The sequence below is a fragment of the Rhinolophus ferrumequinum genome, chromosome 9, assembly GCF_004115265.2.
Source record: "Rhinolophus ferrumequinum isolate MPI-CBG mRhiFer1 chromosome 9, mRhiFer1_v1.p, whole genome shotgun sequence".
NCBI lineage: Eukaryota > Metazoa > Chordata > Mammalia > Chiroptera > Rhinolophidae > Rhinolophus > Rhinolophus ferrumequinum.
The window spans coordinates 28236609-28263638 of record NC_046292.1 but is presented as its reverse complement, the minus strand read 5'-3'; the positions used below and the strand labels follow the sequence as shown (position 1 = coordinate 28263638).

The 27030-nt window shown below is 50.9% G+C and overlaps 1 protein-coding gene across 2 annotated transcripts; it reads left to right on the top strand.

The window, feature by feature from the left end:
- The first annotated feature begins 10634 nt into the window (after positions 1-10634).
- On the top strand, positions 10635-26050 carry COL9A2 (collagen type IX alpha 2 chain). 2 transcript variants are annotated; one of them, XM_033115700.1, is made up of 32 exons: positions 10640-11118; positions 12332-12406; positions 13618-13653; positions 13735-13797; positions 14805-14858; positions 14982-15017; positions 15113-15136; positions 15453-15506; positions 15778-15831; positions 15951-15998; positions 16245-16301; positions 16386-16439; positions 16736-16789; positions 17181-17234; positions 17333-17386; positions 17497-17550; positions 18678-18731; positions 19156-19209; positions 19443-19496; positions 20494-20538; positions 20933-20986; positions 21615-21668; positions 21957-22010; positions 22098-22169; positions 22357-22392; positions 22534-22578; positions 22667-22699; positions 22918-23064; positions 23345-23399; positions 23733-23921; positions 24729-24806; positions 25245-26049. In XM_033115700.1, exons 1-32 carry the CDS (start codon positions 11047-11049, stop codon positions 25442-25444), a joined length of 2067 nt encoding a protein of 688 aa, XP_032971591.1. In that variant the 5' UTR covers positions 10640-11046; the 3' UTR covers positions 25445-26049. The 2 variants fall into 2 exon arrangements, with proteins under 2 accessions (XP_032971593.1, XP_032971591.1); XM_033115702.1 differs by lacking the exons at positions 14805-14858; positions 14982-15017 and having other exon boundaries at positions 10635-11118; positions 13735-13749; positions 15116-15136; positions 25245-26050.
- Positions 26051-27030: the final 980 nt, after the last annotated feature.

Here is a 27030-nt window from a genome sequence, read left to right as displayed (position 1 = left end):
GAAGCATGATAGAAAAAGCCTAGATTGCCTTCAACAGACTGTTAGTAGAAATATGGATGTTACTGACTCCGCCGGTGAGGACTCAGAAGTGAGGCGCATGGTAGAGAAAACATAAGTCAATTTAGAAAATACCTAAATCATTGTTAACAGACTTGGTAGAAATATGGATGTAAAAGTTGCCTGTGAGGGCTCAGAAGGAAATGAGGGATGTGTTATTGGAAACTGGAAGCAAGGGGAACCTTGTTACACAGTAGCAAAAAGGTTAAATTGTGTGTCCTGCAGTTATGTGGATAGCAAAACTCCGAACCAGTGAACTTTCATATTTAGCTGAGGAGATTCCCAAGCCAAGTGTTGAAGGGTGTGGCCTGGTTTCTTCTTGTTGCTTAGAGAAAAATGAGAGGGGAAATTGATAAATTGAGAGAATTGTCAAACAAAAATGAACTAGGACTTGATAATTTGGGGAATTCTCAGCCTGTCTAGATTGCAAATGATATTAAAATGAAAAGATTCACTGTCGGGAAAGGGTGCTTTCGAAGGAAAAGCTGAGGATGTGGCTGGACAACTTTTTGCTAATATCTCTGAAAGATGAAAAGCTCTAAGTATTCAGTCACATAAAAGGCTTTTGGAGGAAATTTAGCATGTGACTCATAGATCCTCTTGGCTATAATATAGAAATGGATTTATTTTGGGAAGATCATGAAGGAGCCTCTTGTCTAACCGAGTGAATCCCTGAAACACACATGAAAGACCCCCAGGTTCTTGAGAATTTTATACTAAGAGGAACAGAGGAACTTGGACTGAAAGGGACAGTGAGAGTATGAAATAAAAGAAGGCTGCAGGACAGACCCCCACAATTCTACGGGCAGGAAACAGGATGATAAAATTACCCAGCTGTGGGCCCACAGGGCCGAACCTTGAGCCACAAGAGTATTCTATTCCTAGGCTTTGAAACCTAATGAACTTGGTCCAATTTCGTTTTGAAATTACTTGAGACTGATGACTCCTTTATTTCTCCCACTTTTTTCTCTTTTTGCATGAGAATGTCTGTTCTCCTATGTCAGTCCCAGCCTACTATTTTGAGGGCAGAGAACTTGTTTTCTAGTTTTACAGGTCACAGATGGACAGGAACTTCATCCCAGGATAGATTACTCTAAATCTCATTTAACACCTAATGCCATCAGGCGTTATGAGCTGGTGGGATTTAGATGAGATTTTGGACTTTGAGTTGATACATTAATGGGCTGGGACTTTGGGGGGACTTTTTGGAATGAGGTGAATATTTCGCATGTAGGACAGGCACGAATATTTGGGGGCAGAGAGAGGATTGGGATAAGCAGAATAATAGTCCTCTAAATATGTTTGTGTCCTAATCCCCAGAAGCTGTGAATATGTTACATTACATGGCAAGAGGGTCTTTGTAGACACAATTAAGTTAAGGATCTTGAGATGGAGAGATTATCCCGGAGTATCTGAGTGGGTCCAACGCAATCACAAGGATCCTTGAAAGTGGAAGAGGAAAATGAGAGAAGCAGAGGGAGATTTGACTATGGAAGAATTGTCAGAGCAAAGGAACTTCTCTGGCTTTGAAAATGGAGCAAGGGGGTCACGAACCAAGAAAGTGGGAAGCCTCTGGAAGGTGGAAAAGGCTAGGAAATAGACTGTTCTCTAGAGCCCCCAGAAGGGAACACAAGAGGCAAACGGGAAAAACTGAGGCAGAGTCAAATTCAGAGGTGGCTGTAATAATCCAAGCAAAAGTGGATGGTGTATAAAGTTGCAGCAGGGATAAAGAAGGTGGGTGGATTAGATAAACATATGTGCGGCATGGTGACTGAAACATGGTGATAATATTGCTGGCGGAGGAGAGAGGAAAGAGTCAAGGCTGACACCCATGTTTTTGGCTTAAGCAATAGGGCAGAGGGTGGAACCATTGGCTGTGTAGGCTACACAAGAAGAACAGGTTTGGAGGCAAGCTGATAATTTCATTTTACACATATCAAGTTGGTGATGCCTGTGGAATATCCAAGAGGTAGTTGGATAAGCAGCTCTGGGGAAAATATACAGGTGTTAATTAAAGTCAGTGGAGTGGGTTGGATGAGCCAAGAAGAACATGGGAAGTATGAAGGGAAGGACTAAGAAGAGAAGGACAGGACAGGCCCTTTGCAGTGATAAGGGTGTGCAGAGAAAAGAAACCCACAAAGGAGCAGGAGAAGGATCAGCTGGAAAGTAGGAGGAACATGAGAAGACTACAGCTCACGGAAGCCAACACTATAGTTTATCAATGTTGTATCAGAATTGGGAAAGAAACAGATGGAACAAATAGGGAGTCAGATGGAACCAGGGTCAGGATTGGGCAGTTCCAAGGAGTTTAGAAGAGCTCTGCTCTAGCTTGAGAAGGAAGCCTAGAGGTTGGCATTTTCTGCCTAGGCCCGTGAGGGCAGCCAGAGACCAGGTGAGCAAACCTACTTAGGACTGGGTCTCGGCCCAGATTGGGCAGCTGGTTCCAGGAAGGGGTTCCAGCTCCTCTCATTGTGCTATGGTTGAGACTCATGCTCCCCCACCCCCACCTTTCTCCATGGGACTGACCTTCTTCCCAGTAGGGAAGAGGGAGCATGTTACCTATCCTGTATTCTGAACATTTGCCATGTTCCCTGCCTTTGCTTACAAAGTTCCTTCTACCTGAAATATCCAAAGCTTGCTGGGCACTGTGCTGAACACTTTACGGACACCAAGAGGCTTGCTCAAAGAGGTGACGTGGCTTGCCCAAGGTCACACAGTTAGTATGTGGTAGAATCAGGATTCAAGTCTAGCTAAACACAAATTATGAGCTCTAATTCACCAGAATCCATGCTCTCCCTCTTCTTGAGTTCCCACAAAGCTTTGTCTTCTCTCCCCAATTTCATCTCCCTAAGAGCTAGCTCGTTAAGAAAAGGGCTTTTATTCCACTTGTCAGCATGGTGCGCTGTGGCAGAGGACCACTAGGTGGCCCCAGAGCACTAGAGAGACTGATTTACTCCTGGCCAGGAGTTGGACTGTCCCAGAAACAAAGGAAAGCGTGGGAACCGGAGGAAATGTCTTTTCTTCTAGCCCTCCACATCCACCCCTCCTTCCAGAGTTGGGGAGAAAGAGTCAGGAGATTGGAAGGTTAGAGATTAGAGGTCTGAGGTTGGTAAACTGGAGTGATCCAGGCCTCAAGTCAAAAGAAGAGTCTAAGAATTCTTCTCTAAGGAGGGCTGGGACCAGCAAAACAAAAGCTTGTGGCCAGCTTGTGGTCAAGCTGGATTTCAGCCCCACTCCCCACTCTGTCATCCATTTTTTGTGCAGAGCCCAAACTGCATAACCTTATGCTGTGGTCTTAGTGGAAAGGGGAGGAAATGCACAGGTACCTACCTTGAGCCAGAAACAGTGGAAATGCAGCTGAGTGTCCCCGGGAAAAGTATTTCATTCCTTTAAGCCTCAGTTTTCTTGTATATAAAATGGAGATAACCACGGGACCTACCTCATTGAGTGGTAGAGGACTTCATGACAAAATGTACGTAACACACTACTACAATATCTGTCATACAGCAAATGTTCAATAAGTATTGTTATAAATATATGATAATTATAATAATATAAATGATAAATGTTATTATTAATAAATGGTGGTTCCTAGCTACACTTTTTATGATTGTCATTTAATTATTTCCTCACACTACATGCCTGACACATAGCAGTAGGTCCTCAGGAAATATTAGTGGAATGAAAAAAGTTTTAATGAATTTCAGTCATGTTCTCTGGGCTAATACAGCTTGTAGAGTCTGGAAAAACTGTTTGGAGGTGAAGTCTTTAAGGACCAGCTAAGAATAAGCACTCCCTCTATAGTACACAGAACAGGGCCTGGATGTAGAGAAAATGCTCAGTAAATGTTTTAGAAAGAAGGAAGGGAAGGAGGAAGAAAGAAAGGAAGGAAATGAGGGAGGAAGAGAGAAAAGAAAGGTCAAGGAGGTTTTTTCCTTGCACTAAGGATCTCTGAGACAAGGGCTGGCTGCAGATAGGATCCTCAGCAAAACGCTTATTAGAGAGTTGATATCAACATACCCTAGGTCCCCGGAGTCCCCCAAATTTCCCCTAATATAGTCCTCAGCATACTTATCTGAAAGCTCAGGCCCAAGTGTGAGTTCTGTGAAGGCAAGAACTGCATCTATGTTATGCAAAGTTATACATACATGGTATAAAGCAGATGTTCTCTAAGTAGTTGTTAAATTCTTAAATTGGGCTGAGTTTCAGTTCTACTAATGACAGAGTAAATTGTCAAAATATTTTACAAAAAAACTGAATTAAGGCACAGGAAAGTGACCGAAAACAGCCATAAAAAACAAACAAACAAACAACAACAAAAAAAAAAACAGGAAATCACGATGAGACATTACCACATATCTAAAATAACAAAACAGCTAAAATAAAAATAGTAACAACCCCAAATGCTGGCAAGGATGTGAAGAAACTGGATCTTTTATACATTATTGGTGGAACTATAAAATAGTACACACAGTTTGGAAAACATTTTGGCAGTTAAAAAAAAAACTTAACATACACTTACCATAAAACTGAACAATTTCATTTCTGGGCATATATTGCAGAAAAATGAAAACTTGTGTCCTCACAAAAACATATACGGGCATATTCATAACAGCTTTATTCTTAATAGATGAAAATTGGAAACATAAATATCCTTCAATGGATGAATGGCTAAACAAACTGTGGCACATCCATGACACAGACTGGAATACTACCCAGCAGTGAAAAGGAAACAAACTGTTGATAATACGCAACTTAGATGGAGCTCAAGGAAATTACGTTGAGTGAAAACCAATCTCAAAAGGATCCGTCCTGTATGGTTCCATTTATATAACATTCTCAAAACGGACAAAATCATGGAGATGGTAACAGATTAGGGGTTACCAGGGTCTAAGTGGGAGAGGGGAGAAAAAAGGGTGTCACTATACAGAGGTAGAAGGAGGGATCGTTGTGGTGATGGAATAGTTCTGTATCGTGATTGTGGTGGTGGTTACATGAATCTACACACGTGATAAAATTGCTTAAAAGTATATTCGAGCGCCGCACACACATACACAGGAATGCATGTAAAACTGGTGAAATCTGAATAAGGTCTGTGGATATACTGTCAGGTTCCTAGTTGTGTTATTATTGCTCTATGGTTATGTAAGACATTATCATTGAAATAAATTGGGTAAAGCATACATGGGACCTTTCTGTACTATTTTTGAAACTTCCTGTAAATGTGTAATTAATTTAAAATGTAAAAGTTAAAAAACGTTTGTTTTAATCTCACAATTTTGTGGATAAAGAATTCAGGCAAGGCTTACCTGGGAGATTCTTCTGCTCCACGTGGTTTTTCCTCAGGCCCTCCGTGGTGCTTACGAGGCTGTCTGGAAGGTTCAAAATGGTTTCAGTCATATTCCTGGTGCGTTGGTGTGGACAGTTGGAAAGCTGGACTTGGCTGGACCCCTCTCTATCTCCAGGTAGTCTCCCAGCAGAATGGTCAGACTTCTTACATGGTGGGTCAGGGTTGTTTGATTTTAATATTTCAGAGGTGAGGCACTTCTGGACGAGACCAAAGCCCTGGGTATGGCCTTGAGAATATGGCTGAAGTGGTATTAAAAAGACAGCCATCAAAAATGAGGTTGTTGAGAATCCAAACTGTTAAATGAGTCATTTAAGAAGATGTAGAAGTGCCCCCAGATGGCAGGACTCTGAGAGGAGGGGAAGATAAGACTCAGGGGCCCAAATCATTAGTGAGTGAGGAAAAGTGACCCAGGGAAAAGAGGAAAAGGGGTTATAGAACCAGTTGGCATGTGCCTAAAGGAACAGAGGTTTCTATAAGCATGTGTCTGGAAAAACACTTAAAGAGATAATGTGGACACTGGTCCCACTGACAGTGTAGTTAGATAGAAATAAACAGGAGAAGGTGAGTCCTACCCCCAGTTAGAAAGCCCCTTGCTGCAGCTTCTACTTGGGTCAAGACCCCTTGCAGCTGCCCTCACTTAGGGCACCAATGCCTTACTAGCCCAGCAGGATTCCAGGCTCACATGTGCCCCTAAATCAAAGGGGTGTATTGTTAGAAGCTAGAGAGAGAAAGAAACCATCCCGCTTATCAGAATGTACACCCTGCTTCTCAGGGGCATTGTGACGAGCAACCTTGGGAGCAAGAAGGGAGTAGGAGGCAAGCCAGCTGGGAGAATGAGAGGTACTGGGGGGTGGGGAGACAATTCTACCATAGAAATAAAAACTCTCACACAATGTAAGGAGAGGCTGCTTCCCTCTCTCGGGTCAGCCCTCTCCATGTCTCTGAGTATACTTGCTTTTACTAATAAACTTCTTGCTGTTCCATGCTGCACAACTCTGTCTCTTGACTGAATTCTTTCCTTCAAGAAGACAAAGAGCCAAGGTACAGCGTCGTTCCGGTAACACCACCTCCTGACTGAGGAATTCAGGGTCTTCTTCTGAGACAGCTGCAGGAAATCAGTGTTGCCAGGGAGGTCCAGGCTTAGGGATGGAGGATGTGGTCTGAGGAATTGAAAACAGGCAGGAAGGTTGCTGATCACTGAACCAATATTTCAGAGGACACAGTGAAAACATTGGGATGGGAGATTGGCTGAGAACTTGGATGCTGGCTCAAGGAGGGGAAAGACAGAGCAACAGAGCATTAAGTGTTTTGGAGAATGACCAAGGAGATAGGGGGGTAAGCCTGGTGGTTTGGGCCATGTGTAAGACACCTTCGTTCATCATTCTGAACTTAATCCTGAGAACCTGCCCCAGTGTAAGGGCATGGTAGGGAAGGTCCTGAGGGAAGTCTCAGTCCATGAATCCAAGGAGTGCTGGGAGTTGATTTATTGATGTCACTTGCTCACTCAAAACTCTGTGGTTATCTGCTTTCTGGGGAGTACAGAGGATGAATCAAATTCAGTCTCTGCTCAAACACAAAATATCTTTATGCTTAAGATTTAAATTTTTATTGAAGGAAAGGAAAGAAATCTTGAGTTAATTTGGATGAAAAGGAAACATAATAGAAGGAATATTTCCCTTCCTCCTATTTTTTGCTCTCTTCCACAGAGAGGATGTTTGCAGGCTCTGTACATTCTTCAGGAGAGTGGGGCTGGTAGGGTATGGTGTCAGTTCTCATTCTGGCCCAGGACCTGGCTTCTTGGGCCCCCATTTTCAGGCTTGTTTTTGCAGGGAAATTATTATGGTAGGTGAAAAGACAAGAATAGACATTTGAGTTTCTTTTTTCTTTTCTTTTCTCTCTCTCTATATTTTTGTGTCCTTGAGATAATCTTAAACTTTTCTTCTTTAATAATGTGGTGAATTACATTAACAGATTTTCTCATTTTAAACCATCCTATTTTCCTAGTATAAAACCAACTTGGTCATGATGTATCTTTTAATAGATTGCTGTATTCAATCTGCTGATATTTGAAATAGACTTTTTCATCTGTGTTCATAAAACAGATTGGCCTCTCATATTCCTTTCTCTTACTGCCCATCACTGGTTTGGATATCAAGCTTATATTAGCCCCATAAAAATGAGTTTAGGAGTGTTCTTTTTATTTTCTAAAAAATTTGTTGATGATTCAAGTTAGATGTTCTTTTAAATGTTTGATAGAGCTTGCCTTATTGATTTATAAAAGCTCTTTGTATGTTATCCCTATTAATTTTTTTTGGTCTAGTAATGTGTATTGTGATTATTTCTTTTTTGTCTTTTAATTTTATTTACATATTCTTATTATAAACAGACATTTTAATAAGTGTTATGAAGTCAAATTTAAACATCTTTTCATGGCTTGTGTATTGCTGACCAAAGTTTTCCTTACCACAAAATTATAAAACAATTTTCCTTTAGGTTTTCGTAGTTCGTTATTTTTGTTTATAGGTCCTCAATTCATTTGTCTGGGAATATAATTATTGTATGCTGATGTAGAAATCTAACTTGAATTTTTTCTGACTATATGTCCAATTGCCTCAACATTCATTAATTAGCCTACCCTTTCCTCATTGATCTTAAATTTAACATTTATCATAAACTAAATATACAGACTTTTATCATAGAGTAAATATGTGGGATGTGTGTGTGTGAGTGTGTGTGAGTATGTTTCTTGTCTCTCTCTTTAACCTGTCCTTGGGCTGATAAAACAGTATTTGAATAACTTGTTCTATCATATATTTTGATCTCTGGTAGAGAAAGACCTTTCTAATTTTTTTTTCCAAAATGTCTTGGCTATTTTCATGCCGTTTCTCTTCTAGAATCTCTTTAGAATCAGTTTGTCAAGTTTCATGAAAACTTCATTGGTTTTTATTGGGATTGCATGGAGTTTATAGATTAATTTGACATCTTTGCAACACTGAGTCTTCCTATCCAGGAATGTAGATAGATGACCCTCAATTTATTCAGGGTCTCCTGCTCCCTAATAGCTATATGCAATTGGTTGGAACCTCTTGTGGATCCAAAGCCTTCCCTAAGACCTCTCTAAGTCGGCCCCAGCTTTGAGTTTCAGCTTGGATTGGAACCAACTGGATTGGTTCAGTTCATAATCCCAAAAGTGGTAGGTTGTATTTTCCAAAGATATCTGCACAAATATATGTCCCATCCTCCATGCTCTTCTTGAAATGTCACATCGATACTCATCCAACAAGAGGCGGGGCCTCTGTTCCTTCCTTTGAGACTGGGCAGACTTTTGTGATCGCTTGGACAAAAAGAATGTGGTGATACTGACACTGTGTGACTTCCGAGGTTAGGTCCTCAGAAGCAATTCTGCTTCCGTCTGGTGTTCTCCCTCTCTCTCTCTCTCTCTGAGCTTCTATGTGAGAAGTTAAGATACCTTGAAGCCACCATGCTGGTGAGACTTCATGGACAGTCCACAAAGAGATAAAGGACAGAGCAGGAGAAATTCCAGCTGTTCCAGCCCCAAATGTCGAAAGGCTACCCAGTATAGACACCACACGTGTGTGAAGAAGGCTTCTAGATGATGCCAACCCCAGCCACTATATGCCAGGACTCTCCTAACAGACCTCCAGTCAGAACCAACCAGCAGAGCCATTCCTGAATTCCTGATCCAAGAAATTGTTGTTTTAAGCCACTCAGTTTTACGTGATTTGCTATGCTGTAATAGATAACTAATATACCGCGATGCCAAAAAATGTATAGACATGATTTGTGTTCATCTTTTGTTATCAGTATATACTGAGTATTACAATTTTAATAGTTTTTTTTCCTTTCTTAAAATATATATACATTTTTCTGGCACCTTCTGTATAAATGTGTGCTGTCCAAATGTGAAGCTCATCACTTTTCCATAATTTCCACACAAAGAAAGAAAACTTGTTCACACAAGGCCTTTGTGTGTTTAGCCCACAAAGACAGGAAGAAATGAACAACACAAAGCCAACAAGTTTGGACGTCATGTTTCTTAGAAGTCCTTTGCACATATTACCCCACCCACCCCAGGCAATGCCCATCATCCATCTCTCACCAATTCCTGCCCTCATCTTACTTTCTACAAACTCCAAATTCTTCCCCACTCTGTAAGGCAGACCAATTAAATTCTCTCAAGCCCATTTTCCAAAACTCAGTTCTAGGACCACCCTTCAAAACCCAGGGCCTTTTGCCAAAATGCCCAGTGGAGTTGGACTTTTCTAAATTCCAGAGGGTAATCTCCTTGACTATTTTGACTGATCTGCTTGAGGTTATCTTCCCCACCTTGGGTGCAGGCCTGGTAAACCGAAGCTCCTGAGTAAATCATAATGAAAGCTAAAGTGTATCAAGCAACTACTATGTGCTAGTGCTGGGTTAAGCACTGCGCATACATTATCTCATTCAATCTTCACACAAATTCTGTAAGATCGGGACTTTTATTATCCCCTTTTACAGATGAGGAAACTGAGACTTCACATAGTTTTAGATGGTTATACTTAAAGTTAGTGACAGAGTCAGATTTCTAAGCACTTTATCAATATTGCTTAAGTAAATGAAAGGGAAGGTAAGGGACTCCGGAGAAAGGCTATGCTGGACAGGTGGAGTTTGGAAACTCTGGTATATAAGATGGTGGTTGTTTCCATGAGCATGGAGGAGATCACTCCGAGGGAGTGAGAAAACCCAACCCTAAAGACTCCAGTGCTTAAGCGAGGTGCAGAGAAGAAAAGGCAATAGAAGAAGAAAGGTTTGGATGGTGGAAGCCTGGACAGGGCCGACTTCAAGAACAGAATGGCCAAGGGCAGGCCCAGGTGCCAACAGCCTGTCCTGGCGACTGGAAAAGGGTTAGACCTCACTGGTCACCTTCAGGAGACTGATCTATCTCCTAGCTGAGGAAGAGGTAAGGAGGTGAGAGGGAGAAAAAGTTTGGCGGTGGGGTGCAGACAACTCTGCTAAGGGATTAGCAATGAACAAGAAGGAGGAGGCAGATGGGGGTACTCACGGGATGGCTGATCCAGGAAGGGCTTGGGTATGTTTTAATGTGGAAGAAGCCTATTTGTATGTGGAGAGTAAAGAGGTAGATGGGGGCTGGGCAGAGCCTGCAGAGGTTTGCAGAACCTGAGGCCAGCTCCGCCTGGCGAGAGGACTGACCTAGACTCACAGACAGAAGTCGGGAGGACCGAGGGCAAGTGATGGAGCGCAGGCTGCGTGTCAGGGGGAAGGTGCTAGGCCCTGGAGTTCAGGCTGGAGGGGGACCTCTCACAGAAACCGGACCATAGTCTCCGTCCTGCGCTGCGGCCGCTTCTCGGATTTCAGGGCCGGGGCCTCCGGGAAGTCCGGGGCGAGGACGGAGGGTGGGCGCTGGCAGCTGGACCAAGCGGGCGGAGCTGGGCTGAGGACACGGCCTCCCTCCCCGGTCCTCTCAGGTGACAGACCCCGCGGGCCCCCCGCCCCGCCCCGCCGCATATTCAGGGGGCCGGGCCCGCAGCGTTCGAGAGCAGCCAGCGCCGCGCGGGGAGCCTCTGCCGTCGGTGCGTGCGTGGACCCGGGACCCCGTCCTCCTCCAACCCGCCGCTGCCATGGCTGCCAGGGCCGCCCCCCGCAGCTTCTTCATCCTCCTCCAGGTGCTGGGGCTCGCCCTAGCGCAGATCGTAAGTCCCGCTACCACTTCGGCGCCGAGGTCGGGGTGCGGGGTGTGGGGTGTGGGGTCCAGGACCCGGGATTCTGGTGAGGGCTCTGCCTGTCCTCCATCCTCTATTGACACTCCCTAGCCCAGGGGGCCACTTCGGACAGCCAGGCGGTGCAAGTCCCCTAGGTAGGTGCACATTTGGGGCGCATCCCGGCACCATGAAAGGAAGTCGATGAGCCGGGGAGCTAGAGGGACCCTGTCTCGAGACGCTCGGCTCTGCCAGGGACAGCAGCGTGGGACAGGAGCTGGCGCTAGTTCCTGGCAGCCCCGCGAGCCCAGGTGGCGGGGGAGACAATGGTGCCCATTCACCAGGCTCCGGAGCCTCCGCCCCCTCCGCCTCCCAGGGGGCGCCAGCTCCAGCCAGACGCCGCTCTCGCCCCGCCACTGCTTCTCCGTGGGGCTCGCGAGCCCGCGTGTCACTTCCGAGGGCCGCCTGGGGGCTGGGGATCTAACGGGACGCGGGCGCACTGGGGCAGGGCCAGGGTGCCGTCTAGTGCCCTGTGCGATTCGCAGCTCTCTGCGGGTCTCCAGCCTGGGGGGGGCGGGGTGCGGGCACCTGGCACACGCGGAACCCTAGCTTGGGCTTGGACTGGCCCCCATAAGAGTGTCACACTAGGGAGAGGGGTGCTCTGAATGGGAGGAGAGAACAGGCTTCCCCTCCCCACGACCACCCCCCCACCCCGCAGACTTCCCCACTTTCCGTTGGCGTTTTACCCACACCAGGGGGAGGGGAGGGAGGGCTTACTCACCATGCATACCCGTTGTTTATCTAAAAATAATACGAACAACCCTTCCCTTCATTGTACCATCGGTGACTTATTTGAGCCATCAGGACCTCCATCTATTCCCCACCAGGACAGTACAAGGGTAGCGCGGTGGAAGGAGCTGGGCGGAACTAGGACGGAATCCTGGCTCCACCACTTATTCTCTGTAATCATTCTTAATCTTTCTGAGCCTGTTTCAGCTGCAAACTGGGGCTCGAAATAGTATCCTTCTCACGGTTCTGAGCTTTCAGTAAGATACTATATGTAATGGTACACAGTGTCTGGTATATCGTAGGTTCTCAATAAATGGGAGTTTACTGCTCCCTGAGGAGCTGTCTTTCCTGGGGGAGGTGCACTCCTTGGCCAGCTCCCTGCACTGTCTGAAGGCTGTACCCCTGTGTGTGTTTTCAGAGAGGTCCGCCAGGAGAGCCGGGGCCCCCGGGGCCCCCGGGGCCGCCGGGAGTGCCTGGATCCGACGGCATCGACGTGAGTCTCTAACCTGGGACAAGAGGGGGAGGGAACTGCGGACAAAGGCGAACTTTGTGAGCCTGGGGGCAGGGTGGTGGAGGTGGTGCCTGGAGATGCAGTGCCCCCTGTCGCCAGTAGGCGGCGCCGACCCACACCACAAGGAGCCCGTTTGTTCTGCAAAAACCTCAACCAGCGGGGAGATGGAGAGCCCGTTATAGCTGCCCACCGACAAGGAGCTGCTGTGCTGTCTGCCCGCCACAGATCACAGCGATTCCTTACCCCCCTCCCCTCCTCTCCCTTCTTCTTGGAGTGGGAGACGCCTTAACCCCTCGCCCTACGCTCTGGCACGTCTGGATGCTTCTTCAGAGTAACGTGGGAGCCTTGGCCAGACCGCTGACTAGTTGGGGCCAGACCCTTGTCTCTTCCCTTTGCATGTCTCTCCCCGATTTAGAACCATCTGGGCTTGTTCCCTGCTCTCCTTAGCGGTGAGGGTTAAATACCTCATTCAGAGGCTCCCCCGGGAGGTCAGCTCAATGTTTACCCATCTGGACAGACTTCTATTCAACCCGGTGCCCCCACCCCCCAAACACAGCACGCTGGATCCCAGCCAGGTCTCTGGATGCTGCAGGCTCTGAAATGCCTAGAGGCCTCTCTGGGGCTGGGTCTGACTCCAGACCCTTCCTGTCCTCCACCAAGGGTCCTTTGTCACCGGGGAAAGGAGGTCCTTCCAGCCTTGGGAAGATTGAATCTGCCTCCTTCATAGGTCCTCTTGGTCCTTGCTTCTGCCCCAGTCTCTTGTTTTCCTGACCCCAATCCAGAGGACAGCCACTGCCTACTTCACTCACCTCCCCTTCATGCTTTTCTAAAAGTTTCTTCCCACACGTCCCCAAATCCAAGAGGCACCAGCGCTCCGAGGTAACTTGGAGCCCACAACCCCATCTGCAAGTCTTATAACTGATACCTTACCAGCACTGGCTTGCCTAAAACCCACATGCATGTTGATCTCACCCTCTCCGGCCTAGCTGGGGTTGATCTCAATCAACCTATGAATTTTTTTTTTTTTGAAGAAAACAGAGCTACTTTCCTAAAAAGTGCAAGGCTGAGGGGACCCAGGACAGAAGAGAAGATAGTGAAGGGAGAGGCATGTGGGACTGGTCATCTAGGGCCTGCGTGGGCCCATTTGGGGTAGCATGAGCCAGGGCTTGCTCTCACCAACTTGTATCTTGCAGGGTGACAAGGGGCCCCCTGGGAAACCTGGCCCTCCGGTGAGTGCTTTTTCCTCTTTGACCTTTGATCCTTCCAGTTCTTGCTCTCTGGCTAATATCTGCCCCACCTCTAATTCCAAGGGACCTAAGGGAGAACCTGGCAAAGTGGGGCCTGACGGGCCGGACGGGAAGCCCGGGATTGATGTGAGTAGCCGGGTTCTGGCATCATCCCTCATATTCTGCTCAGAGAGGGGGAGCAGGATGGAAACTCTGCAGCTATGAGCCCCCTTCCTCTTCATGTGACTTGTAATCTTGCTGGAACCCTTCAGCCACCCTAGGAGTATTGTATCATGGGCAAATGGGATCCGCAGAGTGGTCCTGTTTGTCTGCAGCAGCCAGGATTTGTTCCCACATTTCTGGTGTCCAAGTATCAGACTGGATTCTCTAGGAAGAGCTGTCCTTGTTCTCCCCATCCTCTCCTCCCCTCTTACTTCCCCACCCCACCCCCTCACAGCCCCAGGTGAAACTCAAGAGAGGAATATTATTTGGCTAATACGACAGAGTTCCCAGGGACCCTAAGGTCACAGGCTCCTGGACACAGCCAGGGCCATTGGGCCAGTCATCTGGTTGGGGGATGCACTTGGGTCAGTCACTGAAGGATGGGAAGAGGAAGAGGCCCCCATGAGTTGCCTTTGCCCTTTTGGCTCAAGAGGTACCCACCAGAGATGTGCCCAGCCACCAGGGCCCTCCAACTTGTCCACACCCTGTAAAGATTACAAAGCACGTTGCTTTCCACATCAGTTCTCATATGTACTAAGAGAGGTAAGCATGATTATTAACCCATTTTGCAGATGAAAAAACGAAGGCTCAGAAAAAGTTGCCAAGGGCAGACATGAAAAGAAAAATCACCATTCCAGACTTATACCTAGGAGTTCTAGACTCCTAAACTGGGAGGCATGAGGCCTGGGCTGACAAATCTTTGAGACTTGGTTTCTCATCTTTCAAAAGAGGATAATCCTTCTGCCTGTCTGCCTCCCATAATTACCATGGGAACTGGGCAGAAAGGGAAAGTGAGGTGTTGAGGCTCCTAGACCCTCAAAGAGTGGGGTGAAAGCAGACTGGGCCCACCCAGGAGAAACCTCTGGACCTCCTTGCCTGATGGATCAGGGAGCAGGTTTGCCTCTCACTGATCTATCTTCTTTCTTCCCCAGGGTATAACTGGAGCCAAGGGGGAGCCTGGCCCTATTGGGACCGCTGGAGTCAAGGTAAGTGGCCTGTTGGAGACTTAGCATAGGCAATCTAGAGCCAGAGTTTGGGAGGGGCTGCAGTAGAGAAGAGCAGGGACCCAGGAGACCACAGCCTCTGAGCCTCTCCCATTGCTCTTGCAGGGCCAGCCCGGGCTCCCAGGTCCCCCTGGCCTGCCGGTGAGTATAACCTGCAAAGGCTTGGATGACCCTTTGTGGGTAGGGAGGGCTTGAAGAAGGTGCCATGAACCCAATCTCCTTTCCTTCCATTTCAGGGCCCTGGCTTCGCTGGACCTCCTGTAAGTCCTCGGGGTGGGGCAGGGTCCCTAAGACTCCTAGGGAAGAAGAATACAGAAGGGCTTCTAGGGGACTGGCCATCATGGGGAGGGGCCAGCGTGTTCTGATGGTGTCAGGAATGGGGAGAATTGCTGGAAATCTCTGGGCCTATCCATTGGCTCTGGGATTCTCTCATCCTTAAAGCCCTCCCCTATCAATCCTCTGGGGTTTGTTGCAAAGCAAAAGTGGGGAAGGGGGCTCTGGGTGCCTGTTCCTACCTTTGCACCTGGGTGGGCTAACTCTCCAAGGCATCCTGGCCAGTGACATCTCTGTTCCTAGGGACCAGCTGGACCTGTTGGGCTCCCTGGTGAGATTGGAATCACAGGCCCCAAGGTGAGCACCAGACACCCCTCTGCTCCAAGCTGGCAGGCTAGGGATCTTGCCAGGAGTTCCTGGGCCTGCTTTTGGCCATCAGGGAGCTCCTCCAGGGCTGGGACACACAGCCCGCCTGCCGAGCCCATCCTGCAGTAGGTCTTTCGGGAGGTCAAGGGCTGGGGCCATCTCTTGTCAATCAGGCCTTGATCTCTCCGAGAGTCCAGACCTCAGGAGGTGACCTGGAGGGAAGGCTGGGCAGGTGTATGATTTGGGCCCCTCTTGCTTCCAGGGGGATCCTGGACCAGAGGGACCATCAGGGCCCCCGGGCCCCCCTGGGAAACCAGTAAGTGTCCTCACATCTCCCAATGGCAGTGTGCAGCTGGGGAAGGAGAAGGGTCCTTGGCGAAAGCCTGGGGTGGAGAAGGTTCGGGTCAGGCTCCATCTCCACTCATCTCCTCTTAGGGCCGCCCAGGAACCATCCAGGGCCTGGAAGGCAGTGCGGATTTCCTGGTGAGAGGTGGTCCTGGGGTGGGGCTAATGCAGGGAAGGGGTGAGTCAGCTGAAGAGGGGCGGTGGTGGAGATAGGGTGGGTCAAGGGGAGACGACGCATCAGTGGGAAATGGGGAGGGGCTGCACAGAGTGGCTCAGACAGGTGGGGTGAGAGGACGGTTTGGAAATTGGTAAGATGGGGAAGCACTGCCCAGCAAGCCTGAGGCAGGTCCATGACCGCAGACCCCTGTGGAATTTTCTTTTCAGTGCCCAACTAACTGTCCAGCAGGTGGGAAAGGCCCTCAAGGGCTGCGGGGAGTGAAGGTGAGCTAGCCCCTGGCCCGTCTTGGGAGGGCGGAGCAGGTGATTGGGAGGGGACCTCACACTGAGCTCTGTCCTTTCCTTTAGGGGCATCCTGGCAAACGTGGGGTTCTGGGAGATCCCGGCCGCATGGGGGAGACGGTATGTATAAGGGCAGAGGACTATGGCAAGCGTATGGGGAGCGGACCCTACCCGTGCCGCCCCCTTCCTCCTTCCTTCTCCTTTCCCTGTGGGTCTCTGGGGACAGAGCCTTGAGCTGGGGGGCAGGAGGCCCATGTTCTAGGTCACTGTGTCCTGGGCAAGTCTCTTCTCCTGGCTGGGCCTCCGCTTCCCCTTCCGTCTCTCACACGGGACTGGGAAGGGATGGTATCTTTGGTTGTCTGTATACTTGTCCCTCGATCTACTTGCCCATCTGATCACTCATTCCTGCCCCTTAGGGTCCCAAAGGAGATGTGGGTGCCTCTGGAGAGCAAGGCATCCCTGGACCGCCGGTAAGGAACTTCTCCTGGGGCCCCTCTCCTCGTCCTGTGAGACCTTCATGGAGTCAGGCCCCTGCTCTCGCCTCTAACTTGGAAAAGAGATGCCTGTGCTCCGCTGGCATGTCTCTGGGTGGGGGGAGGGAGACTGAGGCGGTCAGGAATTGGGGCGCAGGAACCAAGGCTGCCAGTCAGCAGACTTGGGTGAGGCCCAGGTTTTGCCACCGTCCCTTTGAGTGACCCTGGCGAGTCCCTTCCCATCTCTGAGCCTGGGTGTCCCCTCTATGAGATTGGGACTCTGCTGCCTATCTCAGGGGGGCATCGTGAAGATTAGGTGTGGGGGTCAGAGAAGGTAGCATGAAATGGGCTGGCAGCTACCATCGCTGTCATTCTTCTGTCTTGACAGGGTCCCCAGGGCGTCAGGGGCTACCCAGGCATGGCGGGACCCAAAGGAGAGACGGTAAGTGAGTCTGGGGGTGTCCTGCAAGAGATGCCCTGACAGCCCTCTGGCTTCAGGGGTCCAGCCAGAACTGACCTGCACCTCCTTCCTCTCCCCAGGGTCCTCGTGGATACAAAGGCATGGTGGGCCCCGTTGGCGCCGCTGGGTCACCAGTAAGTCTGTTCTTGGCACCTCCACGCTGGAGCTCCCGGGGCTGCAAAGAGGTGGGATACAGCTCCGCCTGAGGCGTTTAACCTGGATTCCTGTTTGTCCTTCTTGCCAGGGTGAGGAAGGTCCGCGGGGACCACCAGGCCGAGCTGGGGAGAAGGGCGACGTGGTGAGTCCTCAGGCTCCTCTTGTCCAGTCAGGGCTCCTGGGGAGCACTGGGCAGGACTGGGCTGCACCTAAACCATGTGCGGGCGCGCGTGCGTGCGGGTACCTGGTTCAGGGAAGCACTTTGTGCCCAGCCCTGACAGCTGCACCAGCCCCCAGTCCTCTAAACCCAGCCTGCCTGTCGATCAAATTCAGACTTTGGGAGAGACCATGAGATCTAGTCCCACAGGCACTGGGGCCACACAGTGAAATTCCAGCAAATCAGCCACGGGGCTAATGGGATTTGGTCCAGATTCCGGTTCTTTTAACTCTTTTTTTTTTTTTTTTTTTTTTTAATTAATAGGCTTTATTTCTTTTGAGGAGTTTTAAATGTACAGGAAAAAATTGAGCAGAGAGTAAAGCTAACTGTCATTCTTTTTTTTAGTTTTTATTATGCACGTTTTAAAACATATGCAGAAGTAGAGAATGATGTAATGAACTCCCATTTAACCTGTCTCCCCCAAATTGACATTTTGCCATGCTCACGTCATCCTTCCGTTTTTTCCCTTCCTTCCTTCACTCTTCCTCTCACCTTGTTATTGCTTCACTCTGATATTTCAAGAAAATCCTTAACATCATGTCATTTTACCCCTAAATACTTCTGTACCTCTCTTAAAAATACGGATTTTTTTCTTATGTTATCACAATATCATTATCACACCAACAAAATGATCAATTATTCTTTAACATCATCAAATAGCCAGGCTGTGTTCAATTTTTCCCAGTTACCTCAAAGGTGTCTCTTTAGGGTTCTTATCCCAATTAAGACCCAAACAAAGCCCCCACACTGCATTTGGTTCTTTGTTACATAAGTGGAGCTCAGGGCCTTGGTGGGGTCTCAGAGTGCTGGCTCCGTCTTACCACCCCCAGCCCTGCCCAGCCCAGCCCCACTGCTTGGACCAACCTCTACTCCCATCCACTAGGCCCAGGGCCAAAAGGGCACTCCTAGGCCCCTTTCCTGCAGCCCCCGCACAGTGTAGCTTGTGCCAGAGGGACCCTCTATAGATAGAGGTCACTGTTTTCAGCTTTTTGCCTCTGAACAGACAGGGGTTCAGCATCGTGAAGGTGAGCTCATCTCTACGTACTTTGCAGGGCAGCCAAGGTGTTCGAGGACCCCAGGGAATAACAGGCCCAAAAGGAACAACTGTAAGTGACCCAGGCCCACCTGGACAGAGGGTGGGGTCCAGTCAACTCTGACCAAGCCCCCAGAGGACGAGGAGCCTGGGACTCTAGACTGAACTGTTGTAGGTTCTGTCACCTCAGGAAATGCCCTTTCTGCGCCTTAGTTTTTCCATCTGTAAATAGGGTCGTGGTGAAATAGGAGAGGTCATGGGAAACTTGCAGCAATCTGGGACCCTTGCCACCCACACAAGAGAAGGACTGTGGTCCAGCCCCCGAAGTCCTCTTCCCACTTCCACTTCCTTCCCCCGGTTGGCTGGTGGGTCTCTGCAAGATGACCAGACCCACTTCCTACCGGCACAATGCAGCTGTCACAGAGGGACATGTGTGGGTGGCCTGAACCCAGGCATCTCCTCATTGTGAGTCTCCCCTCAACTCTACTCCTGAGCAGGGTTCCCCGGGCGTCGATGGCAAGGACGGGCTCCTCGGCATACCTGGCATGAAGGTAGGAGTGGGGACTGCTGGTGGGATTGGGGCAGCGGTCAGGGCCCTCCCAGCTCGGGCCCTCAGTCCCATCACACTGATCCTGGAGGCCTAGGAGCCTGGGACCCTCAGGTGTGTCATCGACACATCCCTTCTTGCCCTTGGGCCATAGTTTTCCTGCCTGCATTCGGGTAGAAGCCATGGACCCTCTGGGTGGAGCGCTCATTTGTGTCTCTGGTTCTCTGTCTCTCCCAGGGCAGTACAGGACTGGCAGGGCGGCCAGGAAACCCAGGCCACCAGGGCCTACCAGTGAGTATGGGGTGGAACCATGGGAGCTGCCCCACAGGGGCTGCCCCACGACAAGCCGCTTCTCCTCCTCAGAGAGGCCAGGCACTCTGTTGCCCACCTCCCCACAGTGGCATGAGTGGCTGATGAAGTAAAAATCCACACACCCAGGGCTCTTGCTCTAATCCTTGTCCCCACCCAGCCCAGGCCTCGTCACTACCTCTGTGGCCTCTGGCTGGCTTAGGCCTCATCTTTTGGCCATTCCAGTCCTCCATGGTGGCTAGGTAGAATCTGAGCATTTCCCTGCTATAGCACCTTCCGTGGCCCTCATTGCCTCCACGAAAGTCATTCCATCCAGTCAATCAAGAAACTGACTGAGTAGCCGAGGTATACGAAGTGGTAGAGAAACTTTATGAACAGGACAGCTGGTCCTGGTCCTCACAGCTCATCTTAGCACCCAAGGACCGCCTCAATCGGAACAGCTTCCCCCTGCTGCCTTTGCAGCCACTGCTCCTCTTCGTCCTCTCTTTTCTCAGTCCTGCCTTGGATTTTCTGCCCCCACGGCTTGAGGCCTTTGCCCGTTCCTCTGCTTAGAATGCTGTGCCTTTTCACCATTCAGCCCTGCCTCTGTCCCACACCTTTTGGGAGCCCCGTCCATGGGAACACATTACGTCCTCCCCTCTCCCCGCCGCCCGCTCCCTGCTGGAGGTTCTGAGACCAAGGCCTGCTAACGTGCCCATGTGGAGACTGTTCCTGTCTGCACCCATGTGTCACATGTGCCCATGAGCACACCGTGTGCTCCTCTTCTCTGCATGGACCACCGGCCCCTCTGTCCCCCTATCTTCTCCCACTAGGGCTTGGGGGCTGGGCATAATCCAGTTCATGACGACATGTCTGGGCCTTCTGTTGTTCAGCTCCCACAAGGGGGAAGGAGATCTGGATTAGATTTGGGGGAGTAAAGCACAGGTGCATGGAACTCCCCCATGCCAGGGCAGAAACTGATGTCAACTTCTTTCTACAGGGTGTGCCAGGCCAGGCTGGGACAAAAGGCGGCCCTGGAGACAAGGTGAGGTAACCCCAAGTTGGAAGCAGAATGGCTTCATCTGAGCAAGGGAGCCTGGGGGCAGGGACCAGGGGTGTGTTGTGGGCCGCAAGGCTCACGCCTCACCCCAGGCTCAGCAACTCAGCCTGGACACAAGTCTCCTGGGCTTAACCACCTCCCTGCTGCCTCCCACCCCCCACCCCTCATCCCAGCTCAGTGGAGACAGGATGGCATGGCTCCAAATTCAGAGAAACAAACACAGGAAAATCAATGAAGTCCAGAGGACCTGACCAGGAACACTCTTTCCCTTCCCCAACTCATTTGGTTCCAAAGTCTGTTTAGGGTTCATTGGGCTTCTCCAAGGCCAAGGGCCTGACTGGGCCACCCAGACTGACCTGAGACTTGTGTTTTCCTGTAGGGTGAGCCAGGCCAACAGGGCCAACCCGGATTCTCTGGTCCCCCCGGAAAGGAGGTAAGTGCTCCCTCCTTTGACACAAGGGTTTTTGCTTTGCCCCCCCACCCCCAGGCCAGAGGACCCTGCACTCAGTATGTGGGGCCTGGGTGAGACTGTGGGATGAAGTCCTAGCCTGGGGGTGCCCTGGTGCCAGTCAGAGCACTGCCACTGATCCAGGGAAGCTCCCTTTTCTCTGTATAATGCAGTGAGGGTGAGGACTGGTTCTGTTCTGGGATATGACCTCCCCACATGACCAAGCTGACTGGGGCTGAGAATCCAGCAGACAGAGTTGTTCATTCATTCATTCATTCATTCATTCATTCATTCATTTCATAAACATTCACCAAATACCTTCAACTATGCTAAATGCTGAGATAGATAGTCTCCTATTCACACAGAGCTTAGTTTAGTGGAAGAGACAGACATTAAATAAATGACCACATGACAACTAATTATAATTGTGTTGGGTCCTATGAAGGAAAAGTACAGACCTAAAGTACAGACCTGAAGAAAAAAAAGGGAGTGAGGGAAGGCTTCCCTCATAAAGCAAATTAGCTGTGACCTAAAAATGGGTGGGCATTAACTAGGTATGGAAGGGAGGAATCCACCAAGCCTACTGCTTACCCCCAATTTCTCTGTCCCCCAGGGAGAGCCAGGGCCTCCAGGAGAAATCGGTCCCCGGGGCCTCATAGGGCAGAAGGTAAGTGCCTGGTACAGTGGCGCCTCCTTGGGGTCTCTGGCAGCTGCTGGCTCTGCTGGACCCAGAATCTGGGTCCTCTCAGTGACTCCAGCCCCTGCCTGTCCTGCCCAGCCTTGTGTGAGGCCTCCCCAGCTAGGGTCTCAGTTTGTTGGTCTGTGAAGTGGAGCAAAGGACCTCCATGCTGGTGACCACAGAAATGGAGGGTACCCTGACCATGTAAGGTCAGACAGGGGGAGGCCTTCCATGCTGATAGCCTGGGTGTGATGTGACCATCTCTTTCCATTTCAGGGTGACCAGGGTGAGAGGGGGCCAGTGGGGCCGCCAGGCCCTCAAGGACGGTCGGTAAGTGCAGGGCAGCTTAGATGGGGGTGGGGGGAGCATGTCTGGGCACCTCATTTGATTTACTCCTATGGTTTCTTTTCCTCTCAGGGCTCCAAGGGGGTGCAGGGGTCCCCAGGAGTTCCAGGGCCACAAGGCTTGCCAGGCATCAAAGGAGACAAGGTACCAAATGGGGCTGGAAAATATCTGGGAAAGAAGCCCTAAGACCCTGGGGAGTGGAGCTCAGATTCTTCCTGAGCTTCCAAATCTTGGCAGAAAAAATTACTCCCTGCGGGGTGTTCTGGGGGGCGTGGCCGGGAGCGGGGGTTGGGGAAAACTCACCAAGTCCGCCACTCCCTTCTTTCTCCAGGGCGTCCCGGGAAAGACCGGGCCCCGTGGCGGAGTGGTGAGTAGCAGCGCCTCCACTTCCCTGGCCTCGAGGCGTCCCGAGCGTTGCGGGCGTGGGTGGATGGGGTGGGCGTGGCGGTGTTACAGCCTCAGCGCAGCAGACCAAGCGCTGCTCAGACTCGCGGTTCTCCATTTGCAGGGAGACCCGGGGGTGGCCGGCCTCCCCGGAGAGAAAGGCGAGAAGGTGAGCGGGCTGCGTGGGGGTGGCCGGGGAAGCGGCGGGTGGCCTCGGGGCCCCACCACTTGGTGACCGCGCTTCCTTGTGCTTGCAGGGCGAGTCTGGAGAGCCGGGGCCCAAGGGACAGGTGAGTCCTGCCCCTGCGACACCACTTTCCTCCTCTCCAGCTAACCCCCCCGCATCACTCGGTGCGTGGGATGACCGCCACTCCCCAGGCTCCCACCCACCCTGCCCCTCCCCCTTCTACACGCTCTCCCACCCGTCCTTCCTACCCCTTTTATATCTCTTCCCCCTTCCGGCGCGTGCGTTCTCTCACCCGGCTCTGCATCCACCCCACTTCGGCAGCAAGGAGTCGGTGGAGAACCGGGCTACCGGGGCCCCAGCGGAGATGCGGGCGCCCCCGGGGTGCAGGGCTTCCCAGGGCTCCCAGGCCCTCGAGGACTGGCTGGAGACCGCGGCGTGCCGGGACAGCCCGGGAGACAGGGCGTGGCGGTGAGTTTGCCCCCGGGGAGGGGGTCTCCCGGATAGGAAATCTCCTCCCGGTGCCTCTTAAGGCCCCAAAGGCTGGGAGCTCCCTGAGGAAGCTGGCGTCCCTGAGGCTGGTTCCACGTTCCAGATCAGAGAGGATGGGTGTGGGTGCAGCAGGAGGGATTTCAATCAGATGCTGGAAACACATCGGGGGAGAAAGTGGAAGCAGAAGGGGTCACAGGGCACAGGGGCAGCAGCCCTGGCAGCCAGGAGCTTCTTCCTGAAAGTCCTGCTCTGCTTCCAGGGCCGCGACGCCAGTGACCAGCACATCGTGGACGTGGTGCTGAAGATGCTGCAAGGTGAGGGGAGGGGGCAGCAAGCCCCTCCTCACAGGCTAGGTCAGGGCATCACTGCCCTGCAGGAGGTCTCCCCAAGTGCCCTTTCTCCAGTGTCTGGAGTCCTGGGTGCTCATTCCAGCTCTGCCTCTAAGGGCCTGGGGCCCTTCCATGCATCCCTGCCCTCGCTGTCCCTCTGACTGAGGCAAAGGGCCTGAGGAAGGGCGTGGTTAAACAGGGGGGTTTTCTGTCTGCACACTCAGAGGCCAGCGGCTGTCAGGAGGCTGGGCCTCGCGGGTTTTCTGAGTTGGGATCCATGTCACAGACCTCTCTATCTCCCTACTTCCCTCCCTCCAGAGCAACTGGCAGAGGTGGCTGTGAGTGCCAAGAGGGAAGCTCTGGGTGCAGCCGGCATGATGGGTCTCCCAGGACCCCCTGGGCCTCCTGGGTACCCAGGCAAACAGGGACCCCATGGGCACCCTGGCCCTCGGGGCATTCCTGGCATCGTGGGAGCCGTAGGTCAGATTGGCAACACGGGGCCCAAAGGTGAGTCGTGTTCTGTGGTGGGAGTGGGGCCAGGCGATGGGATTTGGGCCAGGCTGGTCCCAGGGGTCTCAAGCGGGCTAACTGCTCAGCCTCCTGTTTTCTCTTCTTTTGTCATTCCCCTTTCCAGCACAAAATCTCCTGGGCTTTCTTTCTAGGAAGCAAATTGATGAAAACGAATGTACTATTTTAAAACTTTGTTTTTTGTGTGTGGGGTTTTTGTTTTTGTTTTAAATTTGCTTAGTGGCACCCCGGAAACATCTTCCCATGTCTCTAGAAGTGGGGAGGCAGATGAACAAAACAGTAAAGCAGGCAGAGTCGAGTCACAAGATGAGGATGAGTCCAGACTCTGCCACTTTCTCATTGTGGCCCTTGGACAAGTTACCTGTTAATCTCCCTAGGCCTTAGATTTATCATAGATTTATAATGTTGTTATTAGATTTGTAATAGCCGCATCTGTAAAATGGGGATATTAATAACAACAACCTCATGGTGTTGCCATGAGGATGATATTTAGAGGTAATTTACATAGAACTCTTAGTTCACTGCTTGGCAATAGTGGATGCCAGCCATCCTTATTGTTAGACATGTCCCTGTAATGAACTTTATCGGCCCTATAGTCTTCCATCCTTTGTCTGGACCTTCCTCTATTTAACCAGTTCTGCGATCATTTCCAACTTTCCTTTATTGTAAACTAGCACAAAACAGGAGTAACTGCTGTGTGTGAAATAGAAATTAAATAGCAAGCAAAGTAAAAACAAAAAGCATTTTCCAATTCTGAAAAACTAAGGCCTCCTTCTTTCTCTGCAGGAAAACGTGGAGAGAAGGGTGACCGGGGAGACATGGGACGTGGACATCCTGGAATGCCTGGGCCCCCAGGGATCCCAGGTAAGACCTTGGCCCTGCCCGGCAGCAGTTTTTTCCCTCAGCTCTGGGGTTAATGATCTGTAGACAAAGGGGTTTTTTTCCATGGAGGCCTCATGCTCAGCCAGCTCAGTGCCATACACCCAGCTTTTGCTTCCCTTTGGAGCACCCAGGAGCCTCTGGGTGAGGTCTGGCTGGGAACTGGAAGCTGGGATTCTGAGTACTTTCTGGGTTGCACCAAAATCTGCTTCATGGAGGGAAAGAGCATTTGCTCCCAAGACTCACTGATTGAAAGTTGGGAATAATGTACCATCTGTGTGACTCTCAACCTGTGTGTCTGGGGCAGAGTCCCCTCTTCCTGTGGTGTCCTTGGCTTCATTCCCTGCCCGCCTCCCGAAAAATGGAACTTATGAATTCTAGACCGGAGTAGGCCCTGATATCTTGACCTTCTCCATTTCACAGGACTCCCTGGCCGGGATGGCCAGGCAATCAATGGCAAAGATGGAGATCGAGGGTCCCCAGGGGCCCCAGGAGAGGCAGGCCGACCTGGTATGCCAGGCCCCGTGGGGCTGCCGGGCTTCTGTGAGCCTGCGGCTTGTCTTGGAGCCTCAGGCTATGCCTCTGCACGCCTCACAGAGGCTGGATCCATCAAGGGGCCATGAACATCAGGCCAGGACAGAGCCCGACGAGCATCCTGGGGGGAAAGGACTAGGTCCCCTTTGGATGGACATGTGCCCCGTCCCTCAGCCCAGGAAACTAGCTTTCCCAGGATCTTCTGTCTGGGACCCTGGAGTCCTGAGGAAAAGGAAATTCTAAAACATGGGGGAAGGGAAGGGAGGGCATCAGAATGAAAAAGTGAGGCCAACAGACAGGGCAAGTGTCCCTGGAGAGTCCCAGCTCCAAAGAGGATGAGTGGCTTTCCTTCTGGAGCACCGCTCAGATGTTACCAAAACAAATGTCTCCTTCATTTGCGCCATCCTCCACTGGCCATCTTGTCCTTGGGGCAGGTGGACTGAGGTCTCTGCTGGTTCCTGATTCCATGTCACCCCCGGGGCTTACTGGGTGACTGCTGGTGGGTGACTACCTGAGGTAGCCATCGTTAAGCCAGCCCCACTACTTCCTCCCTGCCTCCCTCCCATCTGAGTATTTAAACACCCATCGCCCTTCTTTTTCTGGCATCACCTTCTCCCACCACTCCCCTAGGTCCACGCAGGCCTTTCTGTAAATAAAAGCCCCCAACTTGGGTACAAACCAGGATGTGAGTTGTAGGGCTTAATTTCTCATGGATTGGGGGTGGGCCTCCACTGCCTGGGCAGGATGGTCAGGGACTCTGGAAGGGGAGGTCAGGGGATGGGGTACCTTCCTCTGGGCACATCCTAAATTGTGAGCATTAGGATGGCACTGTATGTTTGAGGAACATCTGTGGGAAGAACCTGGGGGTGGTCAGAACAGTAACCTGCTGTCTCACTTTGGGCAGATCCCTTCCCAGCCTTTGTACAGCTATGGCAAGGACTCAGCCAGGTCTTACATATCCCTGGTGTCTTGCCAGGGCCTGGCACACAGGAGGTCCTCTGTGAATTTTGGCACCCATTGCGTGCTAGTCCTGGGGCAGGAGCTGGCAGCAGAAGATTAGAAGACTTGGCTCTTACCTTCCAGCGGTCCCCAGGCCCATGAGGAAAACAGACATGGAGTTGGATGATGAAAGCAGAAGTGACATTCACTCCTGCCACTTTCACTAAGGGGATGTTTAGGGGAGATTGGCTCAGATCTGATCTGTACCCCTGGGGGCTCCCAGCCTCACAGCTGTGTAAGTGAGCAAAGCTGCTCCAAGCAGAAGCAGGGAAGGGCATGGCAGGTGCCCCTGGCCCATGCAAAGATAAGGCTTTTGCAATTCAAGAGTGACCAATCCCTTTGCTCCATTATTGATTTGGGCATTTCCCCCAAATGAAGCATTCTGCCAGCCCCAGACCCTCCTAGAGACAGGACTCTAGCGACTCCAGCCGGAGGTCTGAGCATTTTCTGAAGCCTGTGCCCTCCTGCACCTCACCCTAAACTTGGCTGTAAGTCCCCACCTGGGATGGAGCACCCTTCTCTTCCTCTGGCCAGCAGAGAACTCCCCTCACTAGACCACCCCTCTCTTCCCTCCCTCACCCAATACACACATACCCCACTGGTGACATCTCAGCTCTCTTACCCCAATCTAGGGACAGACAGGAAATATAAGGTGGGATAGCCTTGAGGGCCAGAA